At 41.9% G+C, this 27,812-nt stretch overlaps 1 protein-coding gene across 4 annotated transcripts in view; it reads left to right on the top strand.

Moving 5' to 3' along the window:
• The window catches only part of GPR50 (G protein-coupled receptor 50), a 55,988-nt gene extending 40,917 nt beyond the window's left edge, over positions 1-15,071 (top strand). For 3 of the 4 annotated variants that reach the window (XM_015626098.2, XM_015626097.2, XM_015626099.3), the window contains one exon: positions 7,279-15,071. In XM_015626098.2, the coding sequence (XP_015481584.1) occupies positions 7,279-8,147 (869 nt within the window). In that variant the 3' untranslated portion in view covers positions 8,148-15,071. The remainder of the gene's footprint in view (positions 1-7,278) is intronic. The other variant, XR_001521322.2, reaches the window with a different exon arrangement.
• The last annotated feature ends 12,741 nt before the right edge of the window (positions 15,072-27,812 follow it).

Genomic DNA, 27,812 nt, shown 5'->3' with positions numbered 1-27,812 from the left:
GAGCAAGCTACTATTGGCTAACACACACAGTTTACATATTTTCCCCTACACACAAGGATATTGTTTTGCTTTACTCTCTCTTCTGCAGGCAAGTTTCAAGGATTTTAGCCCTTAATATCACGACTTATTTCAAAGGCTGGTTTGTGCATACAAGCCTTTACTAATATATAAAATACAGCAACACCACTTAGTTTGCAGAACTGAGCACACACTTCACATCTGCAGACTGGAGGTTAGTGACATACAAGCAATCACACAGCAAATGGCAGGTAAAACTATTACCCTGAAAATTAAGCCTTCTGATAATGTTTTCATAGTTTTAGTTACTTTACCATGAAAGTCCTATAAACATAAGTTGTTTATCACATTCCTTCTAAGAAACATCTTTTGATGGATGTTTCGCATGACCACTGTGTTTGGGAAGGTGGTAACTTAATTATCTAACAATACCTGGTCATTGTCAAGAATCTATATATACTGGAGTCAGAGAATAAAAGACTTTTTTTGTTCAGACATTGAGAGTGTTTGTGTGAATCATTTTGTGTCCTTTAGCAACAAAAAACAAACAGGAAAAAGAGGCTATTGCTGCTAATAAGGAGTCTTGTTGCATGCTTAATAAAGCTTTTCATGACTTCATGTTTTTGGGTTTTTTTTGTTTGGAGCAAATTGGACATTTTGTTTCTGTTTTGCAGTGAGCATATGCTTTGGAAGGTTAAGCAGAGAGTATTAGATTGTGGTACGTGGTCATCAGAGGCTTGCTTTACAGTCATGGCCTGTTAAATTTTTTATTGAACCTCATTATATTTATTTCTCTGAAGCTGATGTGTATCTTAAATCCCATTTATCTGGAAGACTTGAGTCTGTTGATTTTTTTCATAAAACCTGAATGAGCAAACATAATGTTTAAGACTCTATTATAAGCCGTGGTTTATAGTGTAATTATTGTATCAAGAAGTCACTGCAAACATACCAGCTGCATCGATAAACTTTCAGCATTTTATTTAATATCTTCATTGATGATCTGGATGAGGGGATTGAGTCCACTATCAGTAAATTTGCTGTTTACACCAAGCTGGGAGCATACCCCAATCTGTTGGAGGATAGGAGGACTCTGCAAAAGGACCTGGACAGGCTGGATAGATGGGCCAAGTCTAATAACATAAAGAAAAATGAGTCCAAGTGCCAAGTCCTTTGGCCACGACAACCCCCTGCAGTGCTACAGACTAGGGACAGAGTGGCTGGACAATGCCCAGGTACTGCCTTGGGGGTACTAGACAACTGACTGAACATTAGCCAGCAGAGTGCCCAGGTGGCCGAAAAAGCCAATGGCATCTTGGCCTGTATCAAGAATAGTGTGACCAGCAGGACCAGGGAGGTCATTCTTCCCCTGTATTCGGCATTGGTGAGACTGTACCTTGAGTGCTGTGTCCAGTTCTGTGCCCCTCAGTTTAGAAAGGACATTGAAACACTTGAGGGCATCCAAAGAAGGGCAATGACGCTGGTGAAGGTCTTGGAACATGAGCCCTGTGAGGAATGGCTGAGGGAGCTTGGGTTGTTTAGCCTGGAGAAAAGGAGACTCGGGTGACCTTTTCACTCTCTACAGCTTCCTGAAAGGTGGTTTTGCTATTGTGGGGGCCGGTCTCTTCTCCCAGGCAACAACTGAGAGCACAAAAGGACACGGTCTAAAGCCACACCAAGGAAGTTTAGGTTAGACATTAGAAATAAATTCTTCACTGAAAGAGTGACTGCAAGCTGGAATAGCTTGCCCAGGGAGGAGGTGGAGTAACTGTCCCTGGAGGTGTTTTAAAAAAGACTGGACATGGCACTCAGTGCCATGGTTTAGTTGACAAGGTGGTGTTAGGTCACAGGTTGGACTAGATGATATTAAAGGTTTTTTCCAACCTAGTTCATTCTGTGATTCTCTGATTCAATAATTCTATTATTGTGTATCTCAGCACATTTTTATCAATACAAATTTTTAGACCTGCTTTTCTATAGCTTTCAGTTAATCTGGCAGAAGCTGGACTGACACCAGGGTCTGATCTCAATGCTGGGAAGAGGTTATAACAGCAAGGTGACTGGTCATGCAGTGAGCTTTATGGCACTCATCCATTGTGCTCATGGGTCAGCTTCTCACTTGCTGCCTTTGAAGCTGTTGTGTGTGGTTTTGTTTGCCTTAAAATGCTGTGCTAGCCACTGTGTATTTGGGAGCAACTTGAATCCCTGCACAGAGGGTGGGAGGAATCAGCAGCCTGGACAGCAGGCTTACTTGGAGCTAGACTGTTCCAGGTGAGCATAAGTTGATCCACACAACTATGTTTCTGCTTTGGTGCAAATCCTGTCACTCAGGACAATTCAGTTTCAGCACTGGGTGCACAGGTAACAGTGCTAACTTCAGGTTGCATTAAGCATTTCTATCTTGTTCACTTGAAGGGAAACAGTTCTATAGTTCTGTAATACTTCATCAAGGAATGTAAAAGAACTTCATATGTATAACAAAGAAACAAGAGCTTTGGGTATTTGGACATTTTTGAGACATTTTGGACATTGAGATGCACAAAAAGTGACAGCTTCCAGAAGAATATTTTATGTCCTTCTCCCCCCCCCCAACCTTTTAACTGTGGTTCTTGGATCAGGATATGTAAACCACAGCCTGTAAAGGACAGCCCACAGCTGCTGTGTGGGAAAAGTAGGGAGAGGCTGAATCTGTGCAACTGGAGCTTGGACACCAGGGGATTTCCAAGAGCCTCTTGAGACAGGCAGTGCCAGTGACCCTGGTGTTTCTACAGTGATGCTCAGTTAATCTCTGTAGAAAGATACCTGTTTGGACGAAAGTCAGGTGCTGTTCGGGCAGCCTGCCAGTGAAGACTTTTATGTATGTGGTTTATTGAGTTGCAGAATTCACTGAGGTATTTCCATATTTCCTAGAACCAGGACTTGAAAATAAGTCCTCAGATGATCTGTGTTGTTGGATAATCCAGGCAGTATGAGAGGTAGGGCAAGAGAACTGCTGGAGTACAGGAGCAGACTGACGGAGCGGGCAGAAATCGATTTATTGGGAGCAGAGGGGGAACCCAAAGAAGTGCTAGGGCATGAGACGTTCTGGGATAAATTCCCTTTTGCATCACTTGCACATGACTATAATCCTATAATCTGCTTTGCAGCTGGGCTTCAGGTTGTTTGGAGCTGGGTTTTTTTCCCTAAACAATTGTGGATTATTCTGTGTTTTGTACCTCTATGATCTGTAGCTTTGTGTTGGACTTCTGTAATGTAAAAGAATTTATAATTTCTCTGAAAATGTGGACAAGTCTGTATTACCAGTGTTACACTTGCCTTTCTCCACCATTCCTGCCTCTTCATGCATGACTCCATAACTGGGGGATGGAGCACAGTGGCACATGAGCCAGTTTATACTAAGTAGAAATTTAAAAAGGGATGGAAAATGTCAAAGCTAATAAGGAAATACAGTCACATGACAACAAAGAAAAAAAGATACATCTGAAAATTGTGTTGCAGAAGAAGATAAATTTAAATTGGAGATAAAGCCCTGCTGGTATTATTTATGGGCCAGACTCCATTGTTTTGTAGTGGGAAAATGTGAAAAAAAATAGTAATGAATATCATTGGCAGGAGATTGTTCTTTACCTTTCCTAAAAGCCACATATTATATGGCTTCCCATTCTGCGGTGTCTTTGGGAAGGAGGATCCAACCTCATCCTACAGAGGGAAGGACATAAGCTGTTGGTGCAGGGCTTAGCATATAGTGGTCTCATAGCAAACCAGGGACTGCAAGGATAAAGCAATGTTTAACTCAAATTACTCCTATATTAATAATTAGCCAATAGCCAGTTCCCACACTTTGAAGGGCATGTTCTGCTTTGGTGGCATGCAATGTGCCCCCTCTTTTCAGTACTCAGCCTTTAAAAATGCACTGATTTCCAGGACTGACCTGCAAGTGGCTGTTTTATGGGCCTGACTTGTCCCTTCATCCCACCAGAAGAAAAGGATGAAGTTGAGCACGTTCCCACATAAACTGGGAGATGGGTTTGTTTCTGTGAAATACGACTGGGTGAACCTTTCTGGCTGTATTTCCAGGTACCCAGCACCCTGCCTAGGCCACAAGTCTACTGGTAGTTAGGAGAGGTGAGACTGCACCATTAAAGGTACAGAGCAGGTGAGGGCAGGTTTGGTCCCTGAGTGGAGCAGATTATTCTTTTCTTAACAAAACTGTCTCATTTTCTCCCTGCAATGAAGTTGTGTCGCAATAAGATACACAATACTGTGCTCTTGGATTGAGTCCAAACTACGAAGTTCATCTTGTGAATATTATTTCTGTAGATTTTTTTCCTTATATTTTTACTTCCTTTCAAATACTCAGTTTGGCTAAGAAAGACCAGCAGAAATGGCTTCCAGCAGCTGACAGTGAAGTGAGACTAGTAATTTTCCCTATGATTTTTCTAAGCTTTGGATTAAATCCATGGATGTGGTGTTTTAAGTAGGGAATATTCAGATTTGTTCTGCTCTGCCTGGTTCAGAACTGGATGTTGAATGTGTCTCTTTCATGCCCAGCAAAGGCAGAGACTTGCTTTCTGGCTGCCTGTTTATAAATGTGTATCCAAGTAGGAGAGCTCTGGTGAAGAGGGAGAGTTGCGGTCCAGTTAGTGGAGTCTGTCTCCTAAATTTGATTGCTGATACCTCTCCATCTCTGTTTCTCTCTTTTGAAAATTGTTTAAGAAAAGATTTCCAAGAGGAAATTCTGGTGCTGGGGGCACATTTTCTTTTTGTTGGAAGTGCATATTTTTGATTGAGTGAATAAAAGTTTTGCTGCAGAAGAGCATTCCCTCTCTGGGGAATCTGCAGCATCACTAAGCCTGGCCACAGTTGGTTCTGCCCTTGACAATGGACATAAATGGAATTAATTATGTGGGGGACCAGGTTCAGTAACTGCATTTTAAAAGGCTCTCAGAAAGTTATTAAATCAGCAAGAAAGCAGCACTGAGGCCCAGCAGACGCAGAAGTTGTGTTCTGTGGTAAACCTGTGTATGTGAAATTTCTCTCTAAAAAGATTTTAGCATTTCACATGACCTCTGCTAATACTACTTATTTTTATGTGACAGTCCGTGTCAGCTGCCTCAACTCCACACTGCCAGGGGCTGTTCTCTAGTCTGGACTTATCACTTATCGTATCTCGCCAGAGCTTATCTGGCTCTATCACTTCGGCCTGCGACAGGAGTGGGTCACACCCCAGGAGCAGGATGACCCGAGGTGTGACTAGAGCACTTGCTCTACAGCTTTTTGGCTGTCAGTCTGTGCTCTGAGGAGACAAGGACGAGAGGGAGGTCTTTTGCATGGGATAACAGAAGATTTATTGCTCTGGGGAATCTTGGGGGCAAAAGACAGAAAATGTGAGCGTGCAACAGCTGAAATAGGGAGGCGGTTCAAAGGAGGGTACAAAGCATCAGCTAATCAGAGATATCCTGGGGAGGGTAAAAGGCAGGGTTCACAAAATCATCATCCAATGAGGGAGGTGGGGGGGAAAGTTGGGTCACATGGTCTAATCAAGCGCAGAAGTTTAGGGGATTTCCGAAGAGGAATTCCGAGCATGCGGTGGGCCTAAGACAGATTGACAGGAGACTCAGGATAGATTGACAACATGGGGTGGGAGGGTCTCATTTGGACCAAACCATCAACTTAGGTAATAATAGAACATACCATTAACAAGAAACACACTGCAACATGGACTGCTTTCCAATCAGCATGAAGTGGCCTAATATTAACTGTTGACTTGTCCTGATAGTTTTTGTCACAAACATAGCCATGACCCAACTGCAATGCAATTCAGCCATACTTTCCAACAGCCCTTTGGTATCTTTTCCAAGTGCTCAAGCCTGTGACCTGGTAGAATCCAGATGTAAGAGAGTCTTTTCAGGGATACTACACAATAATACCTCTTTTTAGTAATCTTTAAAATATATATTTGCTCCACTAGACAGCAGGATATGAGGGTTTGAAGAGAAGGTGCGGGTGTGATCAGTTGGAGGGATGTTGCCTGTATCACACAGGGGCACAGATGTTCACATCTTAAATGTGTTACTTAAAACTTATTTTCTATATATTCTCTCTCTATGTATATACAGATCTGCTGTCTAGTAATATTTTCCTTCCCTCTACTGCAGATATACCTGAAAGTTGCAGAGTTAAGAAAACAAGCTACTTTTTCTAGTGAGCTCCTGCTGAAATGACACTCTGTGTCATCATCAAAATGCTTAGTATTGACAGATGTCCTTTTCAACATTATAGCTAGTACTGTAGTTACACCAGCTCCCACAAGACCTTGGGGTCCTTTTGTTAATGCAATCCTCTATGCTGACTAGCAAACTGAACAGAAAGGCTTTTTGCTTCCCTAAAAATACACCAGACTCATGAAATGAGCAGCAAGGACTTTGAGATCACTGGTCACCCAAGTCATTGGAGGCTGCTCCTCAAGGTGGAGCTGGCAGGTGTTGTCCCCCACAATGCAGTATTTTCAATCCAATAAGGCTTACATTATATTATACTTGCAGAGACTCTCTCTCTCTGTTGTAGAGCCTAAATGAACAACCTGCAGCGTGTACTTTGCAGAGATGGCTAACTGGAGCTTATTAATCACATTCTCTGCCCAGGACCAGACAGTGAAGAAGTGACTGACCTTCCACATAGAACTGGACAACTTTAACATTAAAAGAACAGGAAAATATATGAAATAAGCACATCAAGCTGGCTGCACCATGGTTCCTTGAAGAACACACAATCATTAGCATGAACAGTGCAGAAATTTTGGTGAACGCATACCTATTTACATGCAAAAGAACAAAAGAGACCTTTCTTGTGCAACTGCTGTCAGTGAAATGAATGAACCACTGAAAACATAACCTGCCTCTCATACTTCTTTGGGTCTTGATGGTCAGAGAGAGTCAGGCTGGCTGATTAACAAGGAGAACAAAATCCTTCTCTCCTACACAAGTGAGAGGACCACATGTACCTGACTTAGCTATAGCCAAGTTAAGGGTAACACTTCTACTGTAGACTGTTCCTAAGAAGGAACATGCAGGTCAATCATGCCCAGTTACCCTCCATTGCTGTCACTAGTAGAGCAAAGTCTTATTTTCTAGGGTTTCAGATTCCAAGTGGAGAGTAGAATGAAGCCCATCAGGAGACTTAGATCTAAAGAGGAGTTTTGAGTTACAAGTTGTCCATCTGGACCTACGCTAACCTCTCATGGTCTCTTCTTTTTTATAGGCAACATCTTTGTTGTCAGCTTGTCTGTTGCAGACCTTGTGGTTGCAGTTTATCCATACCCTCTGATCTTAAGTGCCATCTTCCACAATGGATGGACCATGGGAAATGTCCACTGCCAGATAAGTGGGTTCCTGATGGGCTTAAGTGTCATTGGGTCCATTTTCAACATCACAGCAATTGCAATCAACCGCTACTGCTACATCTGCCACAGCCTTCGGTACGATAAGCTCTTCAACTTGAAGAAAACCTGCTGCTATCTTTGCCTGACCTGGATACTCACAGTGGTAGCAATTGTGCCAAACTTCTTTGTTGGCTCCTTGCAGTATGACCCCCGGATTTACTCCTGCACCTTTGCGCAGACAGTGAGCACATCTTACACCATCACGGTGGTGGTGGTTCACTTCATCGTCCCACTCTCCGTTGTGACATTTTGCTACCTACGGATCTGGATTTTGGTGATTCAAGTCAAACACCGGGTGAGACAAGACTGCAAGCAGAAACTCAAGGCAGCTGACATCCGAAACTTCCTGACGATGTTTGTGGTTTTTGTCCTTTTTGCTGTGTGCTGGGGACCATTAAACTTTATTGGCCTTGCTGTTTCAATTAATCCTTCAGAAGTGCAGCCACACATTCCAGAATGGCTTTTTGTTCTGAGCTATTTTATGGCCTATTTTAACAGCTGCCTCAATGCTGTGATCTATGGGCTTCTTAACCAGAATTTTCGGAAGGAATACAAAAGGATATTGCTGACACTGTGGACTCCCAGGCTGCTGTTCATTGATGTGTCCAAGGGCAGGACAGAAGGGATGAAAAGCAAGCATTCTCCAGCCATAACAACCAACAACAACCATGCTGAAATACACCTATGATTTAGGACAGTACTATTTATTCAGGATTACAGTTGTATATATAATACATAAGAACTTTCTACCTGCATTGCACATCTGGTGTTACCCTCATGCAAGAAAGGAGTCTGTAACCTTTCATACTCAGCTTATCACTGTGACATCAAGGCTTTGAGTAAGGATTTTCAGAATGGAAATTACTGATTTTTTTTTATTATTTTTTATGTGTCATCTTTCACTGTGTGCCTAGTTAATCAGTTTGGTTGCTTTTACCACAAGCATGCCCATACTTGAAAAGGGAAGTGTTCAGAGTGCATGGAGAAATGCAGTTACGCTTGAAATGCAACCTTCAAGAGACAGCAAAATTGTCATTTATTACACACAAACCTTTCTCTCCTCCCTCTGAATTCTGTTTTTCTAGCATTAACTTAACCCAAACTGTATCAAAGTGTAAACTGCATGACTATTTACATTTTGGATAGGTAACCATATTAGCCAGCAGGTGTAGTATGTATGGGCATGGTATGTGTTTTCCTTTTTCTTTCCTATTAAGGTTTAGAAGCTAGCCTGGGCTAGATGTGAGGCAGGCAGAAGCCAGACAGGCATGTGTCTGATACATTCTTTTTAATTGAGTATCTACAGACATCAAGTACCCTTGCGCTCTCTCCTTTCCCAGGCCATGAGTAAGTATATGACATATGACATAATCTAATTGCAGTAAGATACTTGGAGCCTGATTCTAATTTAGACAGTATCCTGATATGGCCAGCAGTCATTCCTAACATCTTTCCGAAGTCACTGCTACATGAACATCACAACAAAAAATATGAACATAGCAGAGTCCCATCTGTGTAACACAGATTATGACTTTTACTCTGGAATGTTAACTTTCCAGTAACATTTACACTTGCAGACAAAAACAGAAGGGCAAGGCAATGTTTGTTCCAAAAATCTCTCCTTTTGCTCATCAGAGAACATGAATTTGCTGACAGGAGAAAAAGTGGAGATTTTTTTCCCCATTTTATTCACGTACAGAACTGTAATTAACTCATGGAGTGGGGAGACAAAAGCTACTTAACAATAATTATGCATCAGTTCTGTTAAAGCCTGGACTGTGCTGTTATCTTTGGAAACAATGTCACGAAGTTCTGGGGAGGCCAGTATCACATTAGATGTAAGCACATGGGCAAAGATAAGGCTGTTTCTTTAATGGAGTATGAAAGGGGAAGTGTGTGTGATGGCAGTTGTCTGTAGATATAACTTAGTTTCCTTAGCTTCATTGTGAATTCATCTGTTTATGGCTTTAAATACGTGGATCCTACTTTGAAACAATCCCATAAAATCAACAGGTAAGACTCCCCTGGTACAACTCTACCTTGAGGTTAACACACCTACCTTGATGCCAGCATGCTGAGTGGCACAGAAGGGAGAGGGGCAGGTCTGAGCCCTGGAGGTCTATCAAGGACAGCAGACAGCCCTGCCCCTGGTCAAAGGCTGTGGTCTTCTCTCTTTGGTTCTGGTCAAAGCAGGACTAGTTCCCAGCACTGAGCCCTGAAAGTCTGAGATCAGACTTTGTAGGCGCCTGGAGATAGAGGTTTGTAGGATTTCCCCAAAGCCTTAGCGGGCTGTATGCCTAGTCCTTAGTGAAGATAGTAAGCCTTTTGTGCATGGCTTTCTGAAACCAACTTGCTGCTGAATGTCCCTTCTGCCGATTTTTTGGGGAAAGAGGAATTGAGAGAAATTAAGTGTCTTTCTGAAGTGGGCCAAAGAACCCTGCATGCTGCATTGCCTCCATGAGGACTGAGTGTCTCTGCTGCTACTGCTGCTTCTGCCATGTGGTGAAGGTCACTGTGGTAGCAGTGGGCCCTGCATTTTCAGGTTGCCCTGGCACTTAGGAAGTTTCAAACTTGAACATCTCAGCCACTGCAGATGAATGTTGTTTTAAAATATGCTGCAGCAAGCCTCCCATAATAGGAATCAAACTGAGTTCTGTTTTGGCCTCTTAATCTGCCTCAGCATGGCCAAATAAAGGTATTTTGACCCTCAGAAATAACTGTTGTCTCTTTGCCTTCCAGAAAAAACATCCTGGTTGAATTCACACCATTCCATGCAAGCAAAATCATTTTGAGTTAAATGTGGATAAGAAAAGTACTGTGGACACATAACTGCAGGGACTGTTTGTCCCATCACACCAGGGAGATGTCCTGTGTTCCATGACAAGTCTTCAGAATAATTTGCAATTAGCCATAACAGTGTTAGTTAGAATCACATTAGCAAATAATTTGAAGCATTAATGCCAAGTGAAATATATTGCTTTAAGACACTTGTGAATAATCTTGTGCAAGTTTGCCAAATATCTCAAATACCCCAAGACTGGGGCTTCATCTTAAGGATTCTTGTCTTTTTAACTGAATGTTCAGTAAAGGTAATGGGGTTTTTATATTATTTTATCCTTTAAGCTTGTATTTGCATTATTTCTTAATCAAGCTCCAAAGTTAACAGCCAGCAAGTATTTAAACCAAGCTAAGTCCAAAGATCCTGAACAGGTAAGTTGTGAGAGTCCCTTCTACATCCTGTCAGGAATGGGAGCAGCAGGACCATGATAGGGCATCTCCCCAGGACTCACAGAGTCACCACTCAACCAAACTATGCAAACTGATCTGCTCGTCCTCTGCCATGGGGTCTGAGCCCAGCTCCTGTCCAGATCTCTGCAGGGGCCAAGCAAAGTACCTGCTGTGCTGGATTGGGTCCGAGCAGCCCCCTGCAGTCCGGATCCTGCAGGCTAGGGATGGCTCTGTGGTGGGCACGGGGTGGCTCTGGCAGCACAGGGAGCACAGCCCTGGCACAACCTGTTCAGTAGGGGACTGAATGTCCCAGGGAGGTATCCAGGGCTGGGCTGATTCAGCCACTGTGGTTGGAGGCTTGAGCTCAGTCCTGCTGGAGCTGAGGTTTGCAGTATGGACCATGGAAAGCTGGGAATGTGACCTCAAACAGGAACCTCTGTGCTGTTTGTTAGCACTTTGAATGAGGCAGCACTTAGGACAGGATGGAGTTTTATATGGTCTGATTTTAAAACTACCCAAGCAGCACCTTATTTTTATGTTAGGAAGTGGTTAACAGGGTACAGAGAGTTTTTTTTCGTTAGCATTTGTTTACAGAAAAAGGGAAGTGTGTTTTAGCTGAGAATTCTGAGCAGTCACAATTTCTCTATGGGAATTTAGCTTTAATCCAAATTTGAGATTTCCGTGAAATCCCACAGTTTAAATCACATTCTGCCAATTCCACCTGTTGCATATTTGGCCTTAAGTCTCATTGAGCTCTCACATAAACTAGTTTCAAATCACTTACTCTGGGTTTGATATGGTGAGTCAAATACCTATTCTAGTCCTAAGCTTTAAAATTGTTGTCGTGGAAACTTATGGAGAGGCAGTATTGCTGTGAAGGAAAATGAATCTTTTGCCACAAAGAAGTATTTTTGGATGTTGCTAATGAATGTTTTTTCATCAATTTAAGAAGAATGTAACCAATATATATATATACATACATGTGTACTGCATATGCTGTTTCCATTTTAATGTTTAATTAACAATCCTTCAGTATACTTTCCTACTGCTATTTTTGTTCATAAAATAGATTAATTCCCTTTACCTGTTAAAAATGTAATAAATCTGTCATAGGGCTACTTACTGATTTTTTTTTTCTCCACTAGCTGTTACTTTTTAATACATATTTGGAACATCAGCTTGAGTTTTGTTGACTCCGAGGAAGCAGATTGAATTGACAAACATACTTGAATTTGTTGCAATGAGGGTGGCTGTGACAAATGTTTAGGTCCCCTGACTTCAGGGCAGAGGGTGGAAAGAAAATAATTAGGAGTGGGAACAATGGAGTGCCTTAAAAAGAAAATTACTTTAATGAGAAATAAAAATAGGGGCAATGCCCAGAAACCGTGCACAGTATATGGACAAGCTCTAAAGGCCAGAAACAAGGGAGAAGTAACAATATATAGTCCTGGGGGTGGAGTATTTTAGAAACAATATCATATATGGAACACAAGTCACAAATAGGGGAGTAGAACTTGGACTAACATAACAGCTCCAAAAGGCTCTTGGGAGGAGATTTCAGCTTGCCCTGAGTTAGATTCATGTTTCCCAGGGCTTAAAACTGAGGCTTATCTTTTCAGGGGTGAAATCTGCCTGACCCTGTGTCTTAATCAGGCTGACTCCCATGGAGTTCACACATATCTCAGCAGCCCAGCTTGGACCTGGAGGTGAATGACCCTGGGTATCTGAGACATCTCCTTGGATCCACAGGTCTTCTTACACTTGTCTGTGAGTCAGCTGCTTGATGCATTTTGGCTTTTCTCATCAGGGAAGAACTTTCTCCATACAGCCATTGCTCTTCTCACTGTATGACCCTTCAAGACTCTTTGTCTTTCTTGTCCCTATCTGTGCCTATCCGTATGTCTATCCGTGCAGTGCTGTGGAAGCAGAGTTTTCTTGCACTTTCCTGAGAAGGACAGCCCAGCTGATCTATGAAGGGGATGGTGTGGGAGCCAGGGTGGTTGCAAAGTCAGGGCAAGTGCAAAGTCAAAGGTGGTGCTGAGTTGTAGGGAAGGGATGGGACAGAGAGGGTCACCTTGGGCTGGGGGCACAGTAAGGGCTGACACACACTCGGTCTCCATCACAGACCTTTGTGAGGATGCTGTATCCAAGATGTTCTATTTGTGTTATTTTCCCCCTGTCTGTTTTGGGGCAGGTTTTGCTGTACTCATTCAGTTCTTCAGCCAATAGGTTCTGTCCACAGGTTGCACTGATTGTATTCCCATGCTGACTTGACTAGAGCTGTTCTGAGGGAGTCTCTGTGCTGGTTGTAAAGCAGGGAATATGGAAGTATGGAGGCATCCAATTGTAACTGCAACTTGAGCTCCTGTTTCCTAACCAGATATCATATATAGCCATGGTGTTAAGGTACTAGAGGCTGAGTTTATCCAGTAAAACAAAGAACATCCATTAAACCAAAGAATTGCTGAAAAACCATGAAGCAGAAGTGTTGAATGAGCAAAGGCCATTCAAAGATATCCCCAGGCAGTATTGTTACTTTTTTCCCTAATCTTTTCCAACAGGCACTGGACTGTTGCTTCTACAGCCTGCTGCTTCTACAGTGAAGCCTGCAATGCTTGGTGATGTGACACACTGAAAGAAGTGTTTATGATAGTGGCAAATCTCAAAATGTCTCTCTGAGCGGAGCTGACAGAAAACCCTTGCATAGACTTGCACCTGCTGTTTCTTCCATGTGGAACAGAATGAACTGAACTGTCAGAAGTGAGGCAGTGTTATTTATTTACTTACTTGTCACAAAGTATAGTAACTGGTAGATAAGACAGAGATATAAAACACAAGAGGTGTGATAATTTGGTACCAGGATAAAATCTCACCCATAGTGACTACTTAGAAATTAGTATTTTTCCTAATGTATCTACCTCCAAGCTTATAATTTATAACATGAAAACAGTCAGTAAAGAGCTACTGCACATGTATTTAGAATTGTATTGAAAATTATAATTCACTGGATCTAATGTGATATTTCTTACCACAAAAACCCTGAGATAAGAAATGCAGAATAGGTTCTCATCAGAACTCTGTGATGGGATATGCAATTTTTTTTTTCATTAGTGATAAGAACCATAAAATTCATATCACACATGAACTACACTTGTGAATGGAAGCTCCATAATATTGTTAACTGAATTTTCATTTTCTAGTGCTTGTTTATAATATTCATTAGTCATGGACTATAAGTACTGTACAGCACAGATAGAATTTACAGTACAGGGTCGGTTTCCAGAGCAAACAAGGTGGGTCTGAACCACTAACTGAAATATGTGTCTATGTTTTCTTCCAAGCATGGTCTCCTGATAAGGTTTTTAACTCAAATGATTGCTTCTAAGAGACCAGGGAAACTTTATTGTGTTTTAGCTTAGGTGCAATGTCTGTACAGTCGTGGCTTGCTTAGATTACCTTTTAAATAGATTTGAGCCATCAAACCACTTTATAAGTCTTTCCAGTTGAAGCAAATAATTTATTTTGTGTAATAGATAAACTTATGAATAAAAATTCGTAAAGGTCTAAATAAATATATTTGTAGCTATAATAATAATATAAAATAGAAAATACAGTGTAGCCAAAAAGTCGTTCCCCAGATCTAGTTGCGAATTCCCATTCAGGAGATAAAGCTAGCCGGCACCTAGCCGGCGCCCGTCAACCAAAAAGAATAAGCAGGACACGGGCCATCAGGCTAACAAAGGAACGTCACCGGAGCCAAACACCCCGCCCTGCAGACCACTGTTGGGGAAGCAATCAGGCTAACAAAGGAACGAGCTCGGAGGAGATACTCATCGCCGGACCTGAACACCCCGCCTTGCAGACCACCGTTGGGGAAGCAATCAGACAGGACAAAGGGAAAAGCCCAGCAGAGATATTCATCGGCTCCAACCCGGATCCAACCACTCCATCCTGATGGCCCGAACCAAAATGAAATCAAGGAACATTCAGAACCTCTTTACATATGAGGAGATTCTGCCTGGACATCTATTAACTCTATTCTCCAGTGCCAGGAAATCCATTCATCCAACAATCAAGGACCTTTGGTGAATGGTGCCTGCTTGGAATTTGGCCTCAGGACACAAAATCCCTATAAAAACCCCGGCCAGAGAACCCTCGATCATGAATTTGGGAACACCTATACCTTTGGGTATAGACCCTGTCCACCTAGCGCTGCGCTGCCCATTTTATTGTGTTTTTTTTTCGTTGTTTGTTCTTTATTGAAATTGTTTTATAATAAATTTCTCTTTTTATTTAACCTAAATTTGCCTTTTCATTTATAACATTTTGTATGTGGACTATTTTATACATAGCACATTTAATAAACTGTTATGTCCTTCCTTTATCATGGTGCTTCTCCTGCAAGTAAAATCTCTGAATTTTTCTGGAAATAGGATGAAAAATTGTTTTCTCAACTGTAAGCAGGTTGGTTTGCCTCAAGGTAGGTTTCCACTGGTTTTGATAAGTGTGTAGGATAGAGGTTTGAAGTGGCATCAAAATACAACCATCTCCTGGGTGAAAAGTGACAGCTGTTTTGCAATTACAAAAAAACGTGGGTGGGTGTGGAAAAAGCTCCAGAACAATATGCAGGAAGTAATTGTAATAGACATTTCTGGTTGAAATGAGAGGAATGTTTGAAGGAATTGTACTTTAATTGGGACCTGGCCAGAACAATGAAGTTAAGAAAACCCTTAATATAAAAAATGACCTGTTATAAATGCAATAGCAAAATAAGGTTAATATAAAAAGCAATTTATTATAAAACAATTCCAATCATAAGCAACGAGACAAAAAAAACCACAATAAATAAATCAGCGCAGCGCCAGGTGGACAGGGGTCTGCACCTAGAGGTACAGATTTTCCCAAATCCACAAAGGAGGGATTGCAGTCCTGGGTTTTTATAAGGATTTTTGTATCCTGAGGCAAAACCCGGGATGGGCACAGTCCAACAAAGAGTCTGGATGTGTGGGTGAATAGATTTCCTGGATCCGTTGAGCTGAGTCAATAGTCAACTGGGCAGAGTCCTTTCACATGCGAATGGTTCTGAGTGTCTTCTGATTGCATCTCCCGGGGTGGAGTGTCCAGGTCAGGTGCAGAGCCGATGGCTATCTCAGCCGGGCTACTCTCATTGTCTGGTTTAATTGCCTGTGTCCTGCTCTTTATCTCGGGCTGATAAGCGTCGCTGTAGATCGTTACCACCTGACTCAGGAAGGAATCTTTAGATTATACTACATTTTGTATCTTTACACTATTATAAATATAACATGTATTTCTTTATTCTCCTTCACGAATTTTTATCCAATGCCATATTTATCACAGACCTAAGGATTTTTATGGCACAGGGACACACAGGTGGCAGAGAATGGATGTCTGGATGCAGAGAAGCAGGCAATACAGTAAGGAAAACTAAAGAAACCTAGAGAAAACCACAGCACACTTCAGAAACTATTAAATGAACACATGGTGGTTTAGTAAGATTTTGCTTTTTGGTCTTTTTTCTTTCCCTCCCCAGCTGTGATTTAGTTGTAAATAAAATTAAGTGGTTAATTTTAAGTGCTCCCAAAGGACAATTTTCTTTTGGTTTCTGTCTGGCTCTAGAGAACCCCAAGCTGTAGGAATGGCAACCTGGGCATAGCTTGGCCAGGCACGGATAGGATGGGGCTGATGAGCTGCCCCTGGGCAGGGGGGAGCCCCAAGGGCTTAAATCCCCCTGGGGAGAGGCTCTGCTTTCCCAGGCAGTGTATGGCTGGCAGAGGAGGATGCTGTTGTGCTGTGGCTGCTGTGCCAGCCCTGGAGGCACTACAGGGTTCCAGCACCCAGAGGTGGTGCAAAAGTTCCACCAAATACAAGTCTATTTGTCAGACTGTGTATCAAACACTGACTTAAGCTGTAGTTCCTTTACATGATCAATGTGGAAAGACCCCTGTTTCCCAGCCTCTGTTCTCATATTTTTAGTTAGCAGCTAGCATTGACTTTGGTTTCCTAGGTTTGTGTCAACTTGTAGAGCAGATGCTACATAGTGGTTGAATCAGGAGTGGAAGTGACAAGTCAAAGCATCTTGCCTCTGTTCTTGCCACTTTCTGCTTGTTCTGCAACCTTGAACTAAAGCATGTTTTACGTTTGGTTCTGAGATGTAGATAATTACACTGCAAAACACCGAGGCTGAGATAATTAAGTTATCTAAGGGAATTGCACAATTACAAGCCTTAACTTGCTTTGTGATTTCTTTGTTTCTCATTAACCCTGCTGAAGCAGGACCTTTGAAGTGAAAATCAAAGGTAAATATTATTTTAAAAAATGTAGAGGACTGAATAAATCAGCTATGATAAGGCTTTGCAGAGCCCATGGTTTTATATTGGCCTGGGGCAAAACCCAGGGCCCAGGTTCTGTGTAACAGTCCTGTGTCACACTGCTGCAGTGCCTTGATTTTTTTTTTTTCTGTAACAGAGCAACGGTTGTGAGAACAGTCAAAAGCAGTGGGGGAAAGATCAGATCTGCAGGCCATGTTTGATTTGTTTAGATGTGCAATTATCTGTAACACATTAGAGTCCAGTCAAGCTCATTGATAATTTCCCTTGTGGTACTTGTGGAATTGTTTCAACGCAGAAGTAGGACTGATTTAGTTTATTTGGAATTCATACTAATGTCTACTGTCTAATTCTACTGTCTGCAGGTGTTGTGATAACTGAAATAAGCTGGTTTTCTTGGTGAAAATGATTAGTGACAATGAAACATTAGATTTTCTGTAATACTCTTGGGCAATACTAATTCTTCCTCCAGTATTGGGTCATGCATATGTATTTGTGGACTAAACTCCTCCTGTAAGTGTATTAGAGAGGAAACAGTAGGAATGATTTTTTTTCTTTGTTTCCCAGCAAAGTGAACAAGACTAATTTCATTGAAAGCTGTAGTTATGCTAATGTAACATTAGTGTAGGAGGAGAACTGGGCCAAATCCAGAGTGATTTGGTTTTATCAGTTAGAAATTAGGACTGTTGGAGGTTTAAGAGGCAATAAAAAGTGAAAGTGAGAAATTATTTAATGACAGAAATATAAATAGATCTTTTGAAAAAATTGGAGCTTGCTCCAGCAGTTCATGTGTAGGCAAAACTAACAGTATCCATGATGTTTGCAAGGTGGGAAAATGTACCATGTTCAGCTGACATGGGACTAGGGGTTTAGTGTGAGTTGGCAGGCAAAAGCCACTTTAAAAAGCAATGTGGGAATTATAGTCTGTGAGGCTGGGGGTCACCCTGTCCTACTATACCAATTCCTTCTGGTATCAAAAAATTACTTCTGTGCTCTACAAAACTGCATTGTGTCTGTATTGAATATTCTTAAATGCAGTGGAAGACTGTATTTGGAGAGAGAAATTAGAGATACTACATTAATAAATATATATATATATATATATTATATATATATACACATACACATACAAACATGCGCAGAGTGCTAGAATCTCAATTTGAGGAAAAATAACTGGCTGTGTGCACTAGTGAGAGGTATATTCATGTAGAAAATGTCTTATTTTAAGCTACAGTGAAAGCCTGTCAAAACTGAGGCATAATAGCTTGTGTTCTCAACAAGAATATCTCATCACTTAGATTAGAACCATTTAGCTTGGAAAAGACCTTTAAGAGCACCAAATCCAACCAAGCTCTGCCAAGTCCAGAAGTAATCCATGTCCCCAAGTACCCCATCTGTGTGTCTTTTAAATCCCTCCAGGAATGGTGACACTTCCCTGTCCCAGTGCTTGACAGCCCTTCCAGTGAAGGAATTTCACATATCTAATCTAAACATCCCCTGGAGCATCTTGAGGCCATTTCCTCTTCTGTTGCTTGTTACCTGGGAAAAAAGACTGATACCCATCTGGCTACAACCTCCTTTCAGGCAGTTGTAGAGAGTGATAAGGTCCCCCTTAAGCCTCTTTTTCTCCAGGCCAAACACCCTCAGCTGCTCCTCACCAGCCTTGTGCTCCCGACTCTTTCCCAGCTCCTTTCCCTTCTCTGGACACTCCAGCCCTGCAATGTCCTTCTTGTCATGAGGGGCCCAGAACTGAGCACAGGATTCAAGGTGTGGTCTGACCAGTGCCCAGCATGGGTGGATGGTCACTGCCCTGGTCCTGCTGCCATTCTATTGCTGGTACAGGCCAGGTACCAAGGCCATTGGCCTTTTTGGCCTTCTGTGCACATCTGACTCCTGTTCAGCTGTTCTCTACCAGCACCCCCAGGTCCCTTCCCTCTGGGCACCTTCCAGCCCCTCTGCCCTGACCCTGGAGGCACTGCAGGGGGTTGTTGTGTGTGTATGATCCGACCCTTTGCCTTGTTGAGCCTTACACAATTGGTCTTGGCCCATCAATCCAGCCTGTCAAGATGCCTCTGAAGAGCCTTCCTGCTCTCCCAGCCAGCTTAGTGTCACATGCAAACTGACTGAGTGTGCTCTTGATCCCCTCTTCCAGGTAATTTATAAAGATAATAAACAGGATTTGACCAAAGAGAATTTGTCACAATTATCTGTAAAATTGCATCCACTGCTTTGGTTTGTCTTCTGTTTGGTTGTTCGGTTTTGTCTTTGGTTTGAGTTTCTACTGCTTCTAAGTCACTTGGGTTGGATTTTGTGTAGATGGGATGAGATGGGATGAAATGCCTTAGTAAATTGCAGACAATTTCACAGCTTCTGTGAAATTAGATATTCAATTATAGTATCTGCTGGCTTTCATTATTCAGAAAGATATCCAGAGCTTTTGTAACCATCCTTTTCTAAATAATTTAACTGATTTTAGGACTACTGTTGGCTGTGTGAAATTCCACCTAAGTGCTCATCCCTGGGACAGCTTCAGGTAAGCAGCTTGTGCTTTGATGTCTTGACTCTTTGCCAGTGCCTTAGATATCTGATTTCTGCCCTGTCACTGAGGCATGGGTGACTTCAGTGCTCAAATACAGCCCTAAAATGATATATAGAGTTAGGCAGGAATCCTGAGAAATATAAGCCTGATTTAAAAGTGCCTCAGTAGTAGACTAGGTGGGGCATGGGTATCTTTGAGCACCTGCTTGGCTCTCACTGCACTGCCTTTGGCTCTTGGTGAGATATCAGAATATCAACATGTCAGTAAAGAAAAATTACTGTGGTGGTATTTCTTTTTGTAAAGGAAAATGCAGTCACTTCTTCATTTGACTTATTTCTAATTAGCTGGTGAAATCAGGTGAAATGAAGGTATTGTGTTTTAGGCCCCCTATTCTCTTAACATTGTGGAAGGTATGAGTCAAAAAGAAAAGGTAACCAATAAAGTCTGCAAAGAGGATGGTACACACTGATTGCTCTGAGGACTCCCTGGTCACAGGATTTATGTGCTCAGTCAGATCAGAGCTCTGCAGTCACTTGTGCTAGTAGCACCATCACCAGTGGCTTGGCCTGTGGGATGCAATTCTGCTGCAGTCCTTTGCAGTGCACAGCAGTGCTTGGGAAAGTCTGTGGAAGAGGCTTTAGTAGCCAGTGAAGCCCTGGTCAGCCTTCACCTGATGTTTATTTTTGGGTATTTTCTTGTTGGAATAAAATGTGTTTGGGAGTCTAGTGGCAGGAAATAGGGCTCAGGAGTCTGACAGAAAGACTGAAACATAGCAGAATTACTGCTCCTGTCTTTTCTTGTTTCTACATCTGTCCCAGGCCACTTGCAGATTGAGGGGATGGTTAGAACATCTGTGACCAGGTGGCTCACTGTTGTAGGACTCCAGCAAAGCTGAGTACAGGAAAAGCTAAAAAATACCAAGCAGGTATTTGCAGTGATGAAGTGAAAAACTGCATTTATTGATTAGTTTTAAGGTGAATCAATCCTAAAAAGAAGAGTACTCTTTTTATTATAACATTATTAAGACTTAAATTGGGCAAACTGCCATTATAGCAATTACTGTACTTTGGTCTACTTAAGGCTGCCTATGAGACCAGGTTGAGAGGTGAAACCATTTGTTATTTCATCTACTACCCAAATATAAATTATATGTCCTGTAACATTTGGTAAGGCTAGATTTCAGAAAAATCAGAAGCTTAACTATTCATGTTTTATATTAACATCAATATTTCATGGTTAAGAAGAGGCATTTATGTGAGCCTGGTGAGATTTTTACACCTTCTTTATTTTGTGTTGTATTTAGGGAAAGACTTTAATTCTGGAAACAGATCAATAGGCTGATGCATGGACTTAATTAATGTGAAGTTGTTCTGCTCAGCTGGACCTTTTAAACAAGATGATGAGGCCATGCTGTGCTTGATCCTCACCCTGGTGCAGATCCCTCTTGTGGCCATGGCATGAGACATGGAGCTCTTGAGAGATGATGGGAAGTCTTGCTGTTAACTTGGTGGGATGATGGAGCAGGTTCCATCCTGGGTGGTGTCAACTCAGCACCTCCATTTTGAGGATTTTGTGCACACGGCTACAAACTATGTAGGTGCCCAGAGGGAAGCTTCATTGAAGTAGAGGCCACAGAGCCCAGCAGTCTTACTGAGACTTACCTTGTTCATCTTTGGGCTCTAACCTTGGAGAGTCACAGGTTGTCACATTTGTTCCCATCTGACAAGTGAGATGGAGTTTGTTGTTCTGCCTGTTATAAATGCAAAGGCAAATTCGTGATACGAATTAAAAGAAAGATTTATTAATAAACAACAGAAAGCAACAATGATAAAATACCACAATAAAATAGTCAGCGCAGCGCTGGGTGGACAGGGTCTACACCAAAGGTATAGGGTTCCCAAATCCACCCTTGAGGGTTTCCAAGCCTCGGTTTTTATAGGGATTTTATGTCCTTGGGCTAAAATTCCAAGCAGGTTCCATTCACCAAGTGTCTCTGATCGTCCAGTGAATGGATTTCCTGGCATGGAATAATAGAGTTAACTAGTGTCCGGGCAGAGTCTCCTCATATGCAAAGGAGATTCTATATGTATTTCAACTTGTGTCATCAGAGCAGAGTAGTGGAATCTGGGCTGGTGCAGATGGGTATCTAGGCCGTGCTTTCCCCTTTGTCCTTCTTGATTGCTTTTTCCAGCACTGGTTCGACAGGTGGGGTGTTCAGGTCTGGTGATGATTATCTTTTTGGAGTTTGTCTTTTTGTCAACCTGATTGTTCCTCACAGAAATCTGTAGGGCGTTGTTCAGGTCCGGAGGTAGGTATTTTCTCTGAGCCAGCTCTATTGTTGTCTTGATGGCCCTTGTCCTGTCTATCTGTCTGAGTTGATGGGTTTTCCCCGAGTTCGTTATCTTGGGTGTTGGTTGCAATCTGTTGCTTTCCAAAGGGGATCCCGACCAGACCCGGAGCGGGGTTTTTTTACATTTTTTATTTCACATTATTACAAACACATTTAATTTATATCTCTCCAAATTTTTAATACATACAATAATTTATTACATGCCCATGTACAAAGATGCTCATACCCATCTTGGGCCCCCTGGGTTACCCTGAACTTGAGTACCTCCTGTGAGAAGAGATTTAAATACCTGGAGTAGCCTGTATTCTTCTGCAGGTGAGTACCATAATCAAGTTTAGATAAAAGGAAAGAGAGTTTCAGAAAATCCAGGGGGAATAAAACCTGGTGATTTCTACAGGGGCAAGGTTCATGGAGGTAGTCAGAGAACTTTCACTGAAGGACTTGTTTTGGGGTTTGATCCCTGAAATGAGCATATCTTCCCTCTGGCAAGCCTTGGTCTTACCACAGTGACATGTTGAGGGGAGAGCTTGTGACACAAGAGGGAGATGAACCAAAACACTTGGTCTCTTCCACTGAAACACTCCAGCATTTATTTTTCCTTTTTTTTTTGAGTTACCTTTCTTGTCTGCACTCTTCTCCCTGTTATATTAAGGAAAAAACCCACCAACTGATTTTGGGCTAATCAGATTATGATCAGGTTACAGCCATTCAAAAAACAAAATAACAAACAACAAAATGAAACAAATCCTCTTTTTGAGATTTTCCCTTTGTGGCGTGGTTCAGCTTTGATTCTGATGTTTTATTAGAGCAGCAGAGTTCACACTGCTGTAATCAGAGGCCAATTGCTATTTCAGTACAAAGCTTGATTCCAATGAGGCTCATAACTTGTCTGTACAACAAGTAAATAGCTGTTGTCCTGCAAAACTGAGGTATTGTCTTAAAAGTATTCATGCCTTCTCCTTCCTTTTCCTCTCTGTTCACCCCACCCCTTCCTACTGCCAAGGCTTCCCCAATACCTTTGCTTAAATTCAAGCCCCCTTCAAGCTAGCTGTTGATGTTGGCAAAAGAAATGTACAAGAGGTCACCCCGGTCATGGGTCCTGCCTATATCCCCGCCACTCACAACTGCATCCAGACATGTCACACAAGCTATCATAGACAGAAAAAAACTCTTCTCTTAAGACCAGAAAGGCAACTCTAACCCTTTCCAACTCATACAAGGCTGTTCTAATGAGTCTCTTAGCTCCCTGTGAAACTTAGCTGCATGTCTAAGTGTTAAGGGGTTTTTGCACTGTTCTTCATCTTGTCTAGCTTTTCCTCTTCTTCAATGTGGTTGTCTTGCTGCTGAATTTCAATAAAGTTACTATGTCTATCCTTACTCCTGCCTTGGTTAATGCTGACAGGTTCTGTTTCCAGGTCAGATAATGCCAGAATTATAAAACAGGAGTATTGAGAGACTGCCAGCTATTCACGAGTCTTCACAGAAGTAAAAGTGAAAGCCGTTTATTTCTATCTTTAGCGCACCTTTTATAGGGTTTTACAGGGTCTACGGGCTAAGCAAGTTACTATTGGCTAATACACACAGGTTTACATTTTTTCTCCTGTATACAAGGATATTGTTTTGCCTTATTCTCTCTCCTGCAGGAAAGTTAAAAGGACTTTAGCCTTTAATATCATGACTTATTCCAGAGGCTGGTTTGTGCAGACAGGCCCTTACTAATATATCATGTCCACCTTCTGTTATTTTCTACACAGGAGAAATGAAGCTCTTGTGCTCTGCCTCCATGTGCTGTGGGAAGACTTGCTTGGAGCAGTATCTTTTCCTGCCTTTAGGAATAGGTGAGGGAACAAAGGGGAATACACACAACTGGAAATGTTTCTGCTGTTTCTTTTGTGTAGAGTCGTCCTGTACACATTTCACTTGGTTTTAAAAGCACCAGTGGCATCTAAACAATTTATGGCAAGTGGAAAAACAATTCAAACTTGAATTGCTCTAGTGCTGATAATGGCTCCTATCTTTTTGGGCCTCTTACTGCTGTAAGAGCTAAAGGCTCCTCAAAGGGCTGGAGAAGAACCTCCCAGTGTGCTTTGACTGACTTTTCAGTGATGCTTCTCAATGCTCTACATCATTAATGCTTCTAACACTCTGCAGTGTCAGAAATGGCAATAACATTAAACACAATCATTGGAATGTGCATATGAACCTGTGCAGCCTGTTCCCTGGCTGCACACTTCACCTGTAAGTTTGGTTAGGTTAGGTGCTTCAAAAAAAAGAAAATATTTGTTCTGTCAGTCTGCTCCTGAGTCAATTGAAATGTCTAATAAGTCAAATAATTTTTTAAAAAATTATGCTGCTGCCCCTGAGGTTATATTTTTATGCAATACTGACTGACTACAACAGTGCACTCTGGAGAACCTGCACTTTTTTGTAAATTTTCTATTAATTAGCTGCTACTGCTAACAATACTTTCTTCACATCTTCTTCTTCAGTCACTACACTCTATTATTTGAAATAGGGATTGATTCTTATGTGTTCTTGCATCAATATCCAGTATCATTAGGCTTGAACTTAGCTGCAAGTCTTGGTCTGTGTTCCATTGATAGCACTAATTGATGTCAGTTTTAATTTTGTGAATCCCCGACTATTTGGTTGTATTTGGTTGTATATATATACAAATATAAAGAATGCCTGTCTAAAACATCATGTTACTGGTGTTTGTGGGAAGCACTGGGATCTCCTGTGAAGCATCTTAATTAGTTTTCCCTTTCATGTTGACATCCTAAATTCTAGGCTTGAGTTATGTACCAGATTTTTTCTCCCTTGTTTGTCAAAACAGAACAATTTCTTTGGACCAGAACATAAAGCAAATACTAATTAAAACTGACAAGTCAAATTGATGTCACCTATTATTAAGAGGAAGAAAAAACTGACTAAGAAAAATCTATTTTGCCCCTGTTGAAGCTGACTGAAACATGATTATTGAAATCTATGGGCACAGAATGAAGCTCCATGTTCTGCTTTTGCTGTTTCTTGAGACAGGATCAGCCATCCATGAGTCATGGGGCAGGACAGCAATCCCAACTCCCAGCTTGCTCTCAAAGCTGCTGTGCTGCACTTGCCGACATCTGGCTTGGTGCTCTCTGCTGGCAGATGGGCTTTGGCCAGATGTGATTCCAGAAGCTGATCTCTACAGATTGCAGATGTGAGTGTTGGCACTGGTAATCATCAGCCCTTTCTCTCTGAAGTGCTCAAGAGATGGTTGAGAATGAGCTCCTTGGTTTGAGCCTGGCAGTCTGTGTTGTGCAGGAGTGTGGCCCGTGCCAGCATAAGGCAGAGTGGTGAAAGCAGCCTTATTCAGCTGCTGTTTGGCAGGGGGATAGGACAGGTGCTGCCTACAGAGAACTGGCTGTTGTCACAGATGACAGGAGCGTGGGAGCCCCCTTTGTGTAGCAGGGAATTTGGATGGCTGATAATTACTTCTTTCCCTCCCTCCCTGGGAGACAGAAGATTTTACAGGCACCTAATTACCATCAAAGCTTATGGAGTCTTTTGGTTTAGATCTGGTTTTCTTCCAACACAGAGCACTGCATCATTTCCAGTGCATCCTGGTGGTGTGCTGATAGTGTTCTGTTGCTGAATAGCCCAATAAGAAGTAAGTACCCACATTTATTTGGTGAGGTGCATCTTCTTGATGGTGAGATACATAGATACTAACAACAGAAGTATTTCCTGTGTGGATAGACATCCACTAGGGTTCAATACAACCATAGTATGTATAAAACTTTATAAAAATGGATATATATTAGATATATTCCCATCATATCTTAAAATTGTCTAAAATAACATTCATTGTATGATGATCAGTGCCTTGCATTCCCTTTCGGTCTGTATGCATCTGCTAACGATAGCTACTATTTATATATATATATATATATATATTTTCCCCCATTTTTTGTGAAGATTCTTCCACTGCTCTCCAAAAGCCTGTGTTCTTTCTAATGGTTTTACTCTCTTAACCACCCCTGGGACCCATCAGTTTGTCAATGCAGTTTCAGTGCTCAGCAAGTTGCTGAGTGCTGGAACTGTCGTTAGGTCAATGGGTTTTTTTCATGTTCTACTCCCATCCCTGTTTGCTTGGGGTTGTAAAGGCTATTATGAAAGAAAGCCATTGCCTTTTACTTCCTCCAAATCCTAGTTTTTTCATTGGAATGGTGGAGTATTATCTAAGAAATACACATTTTTCATGTTTGGCTTCTTATGGTTTAAAAAAACCCACCACCTCTTCTTTCCTCCTGAATCTTTGTAGCTTATTGTGTTGGTTGAAATGGGTTGGCTGGCTGTAGCTTGAGAACAAATTTCAGACAAATATCTGAATATCTTTTAACTAAAATTTGTACTTCTTGTCAAACTTTTAGACTAGAACTCTTGTAAACAAGCTTTACAGAGCTGTTCTTGTTGAGAGCTGGCTTGGTACTATCTGCTGGCAGATGGGCTTTGGCCAACAAAACACGTGAGAAAGGCTCCATGACTCTCCAGGGAAGCAGACTGATGTAATCCATTTCCATGGATGACAATCCAAGGGCAATAAGGAGGCAATCTGCTGAAGGCAAATAATGGTTCCCATTTTTTTGATGTCTGGGCTTCTGTGGGATGAATGGAGTATCATTTTTCAGATGAGAAATGAAAGCCAGATGCAGGGCTGGGCTGGTGCCAGTTGCAGTTTCTTGAGTTTAGGTCTGGAACATGAAATGAGCTGCAGTGAGGCATGTGGAAAATCAAATGTCTCAAATGACAAAGTGGTGATCAGTAACCTGAGTAGAGTGAGACCATGGGAAATGGGGACACTGTGATCTGAAATCCTCTTTGTGGAAAGCAACCATCCATTCCGGAGCTGCAGGGAATGTCTCTGCCTGGGACATGAGGCCTGTCTGGCTGTGCAGCAGGCACCACAGCTGCCACCCAGCCCAGATCTAGCAGTCACTACTCTTCCTACCACTTGAGCTACCTGAGTGAGACACTGTCAGGGCTGTGGAAAAGCAGATGTGAATTACCTGATGTTAGCCAGAATGAATCCACATCTTGCCTCTTGAGATGCAGCAGTGAAATTCAGGAAGAGGTAGGTAGGTATTTAACACCTCCTTCTTTAGAGGATGGCAATGATGCTGCAACTGAGCTTCATGGGGTAAGGTATGGTGGTAAGAGGCACTGGGGAGCAAAAGGAAGAGTAAATGGCTCTGAGATCTATATATAGATATCCATGAGCAGATTGATGGGTCTGTAAGGACCTTCCCAATGGTTTATGTTCATAACAGACAAACTGCCCCAGCAGCACCAGGAGAATGGAATACTGAACACAAAGCTAAGGAGAAAAAAAAATCTACTGCAAATGTAGTCTTTGTGACCTTTAGGGAGCTGATTTGCTCCTAAAAAGCCCTATGTGACTTGAACCCATCTCCAGGGAACTATGGTAGTACAAGTGTACCAGACTTGATGCCACTGATCACCAAAGGATTGGTGACATCAGCTGTAATAGCTGGTAAAGACCTGATCCTTATTTACTGAAATAAGGCAACATTGCAGCCATGCTTTTGTTTTTGAAATAGATGAGCACAGAGATGTGGGAGTTGTCTGGGTATTTCCAACTTCCCATCCATATTTTCCCAGTTTCAACTATGAGAAGTAAAAGCTTTTCATTGTTTGGTAGCAGCTACCAGTGATGTGAGCCAGTATTACTCTAACAATTAATATCACATTAAAACCAACAGGCAGTTGTAAGTAAGAGTGAAATCTCAGGTGAAAGTTATTGTGACAGAAGCTTCATCCTTTCAGCACCATCTGGGTGGGGGCTGGGTAGAGACTGGATGCCCACACATGACACATGGCTGCACT

The sequence above is a fragment of the Parus major genome, chromosome 4A (genome assembly GCF_001522545.3).
Source record: "Parus major isolate Abel chromosome 4A, Parus_major1.1, whole genome shotgun sequence".
NCBI lineage: Eukaryota > Metazoa > Chordata > Aves > Passeriformes > Paridae > Parus > Parus major.
Note: the sequence above shows the minus strand (reverse complement) of the source record. Positions and strands in the feature narration are given on the sequence as shown.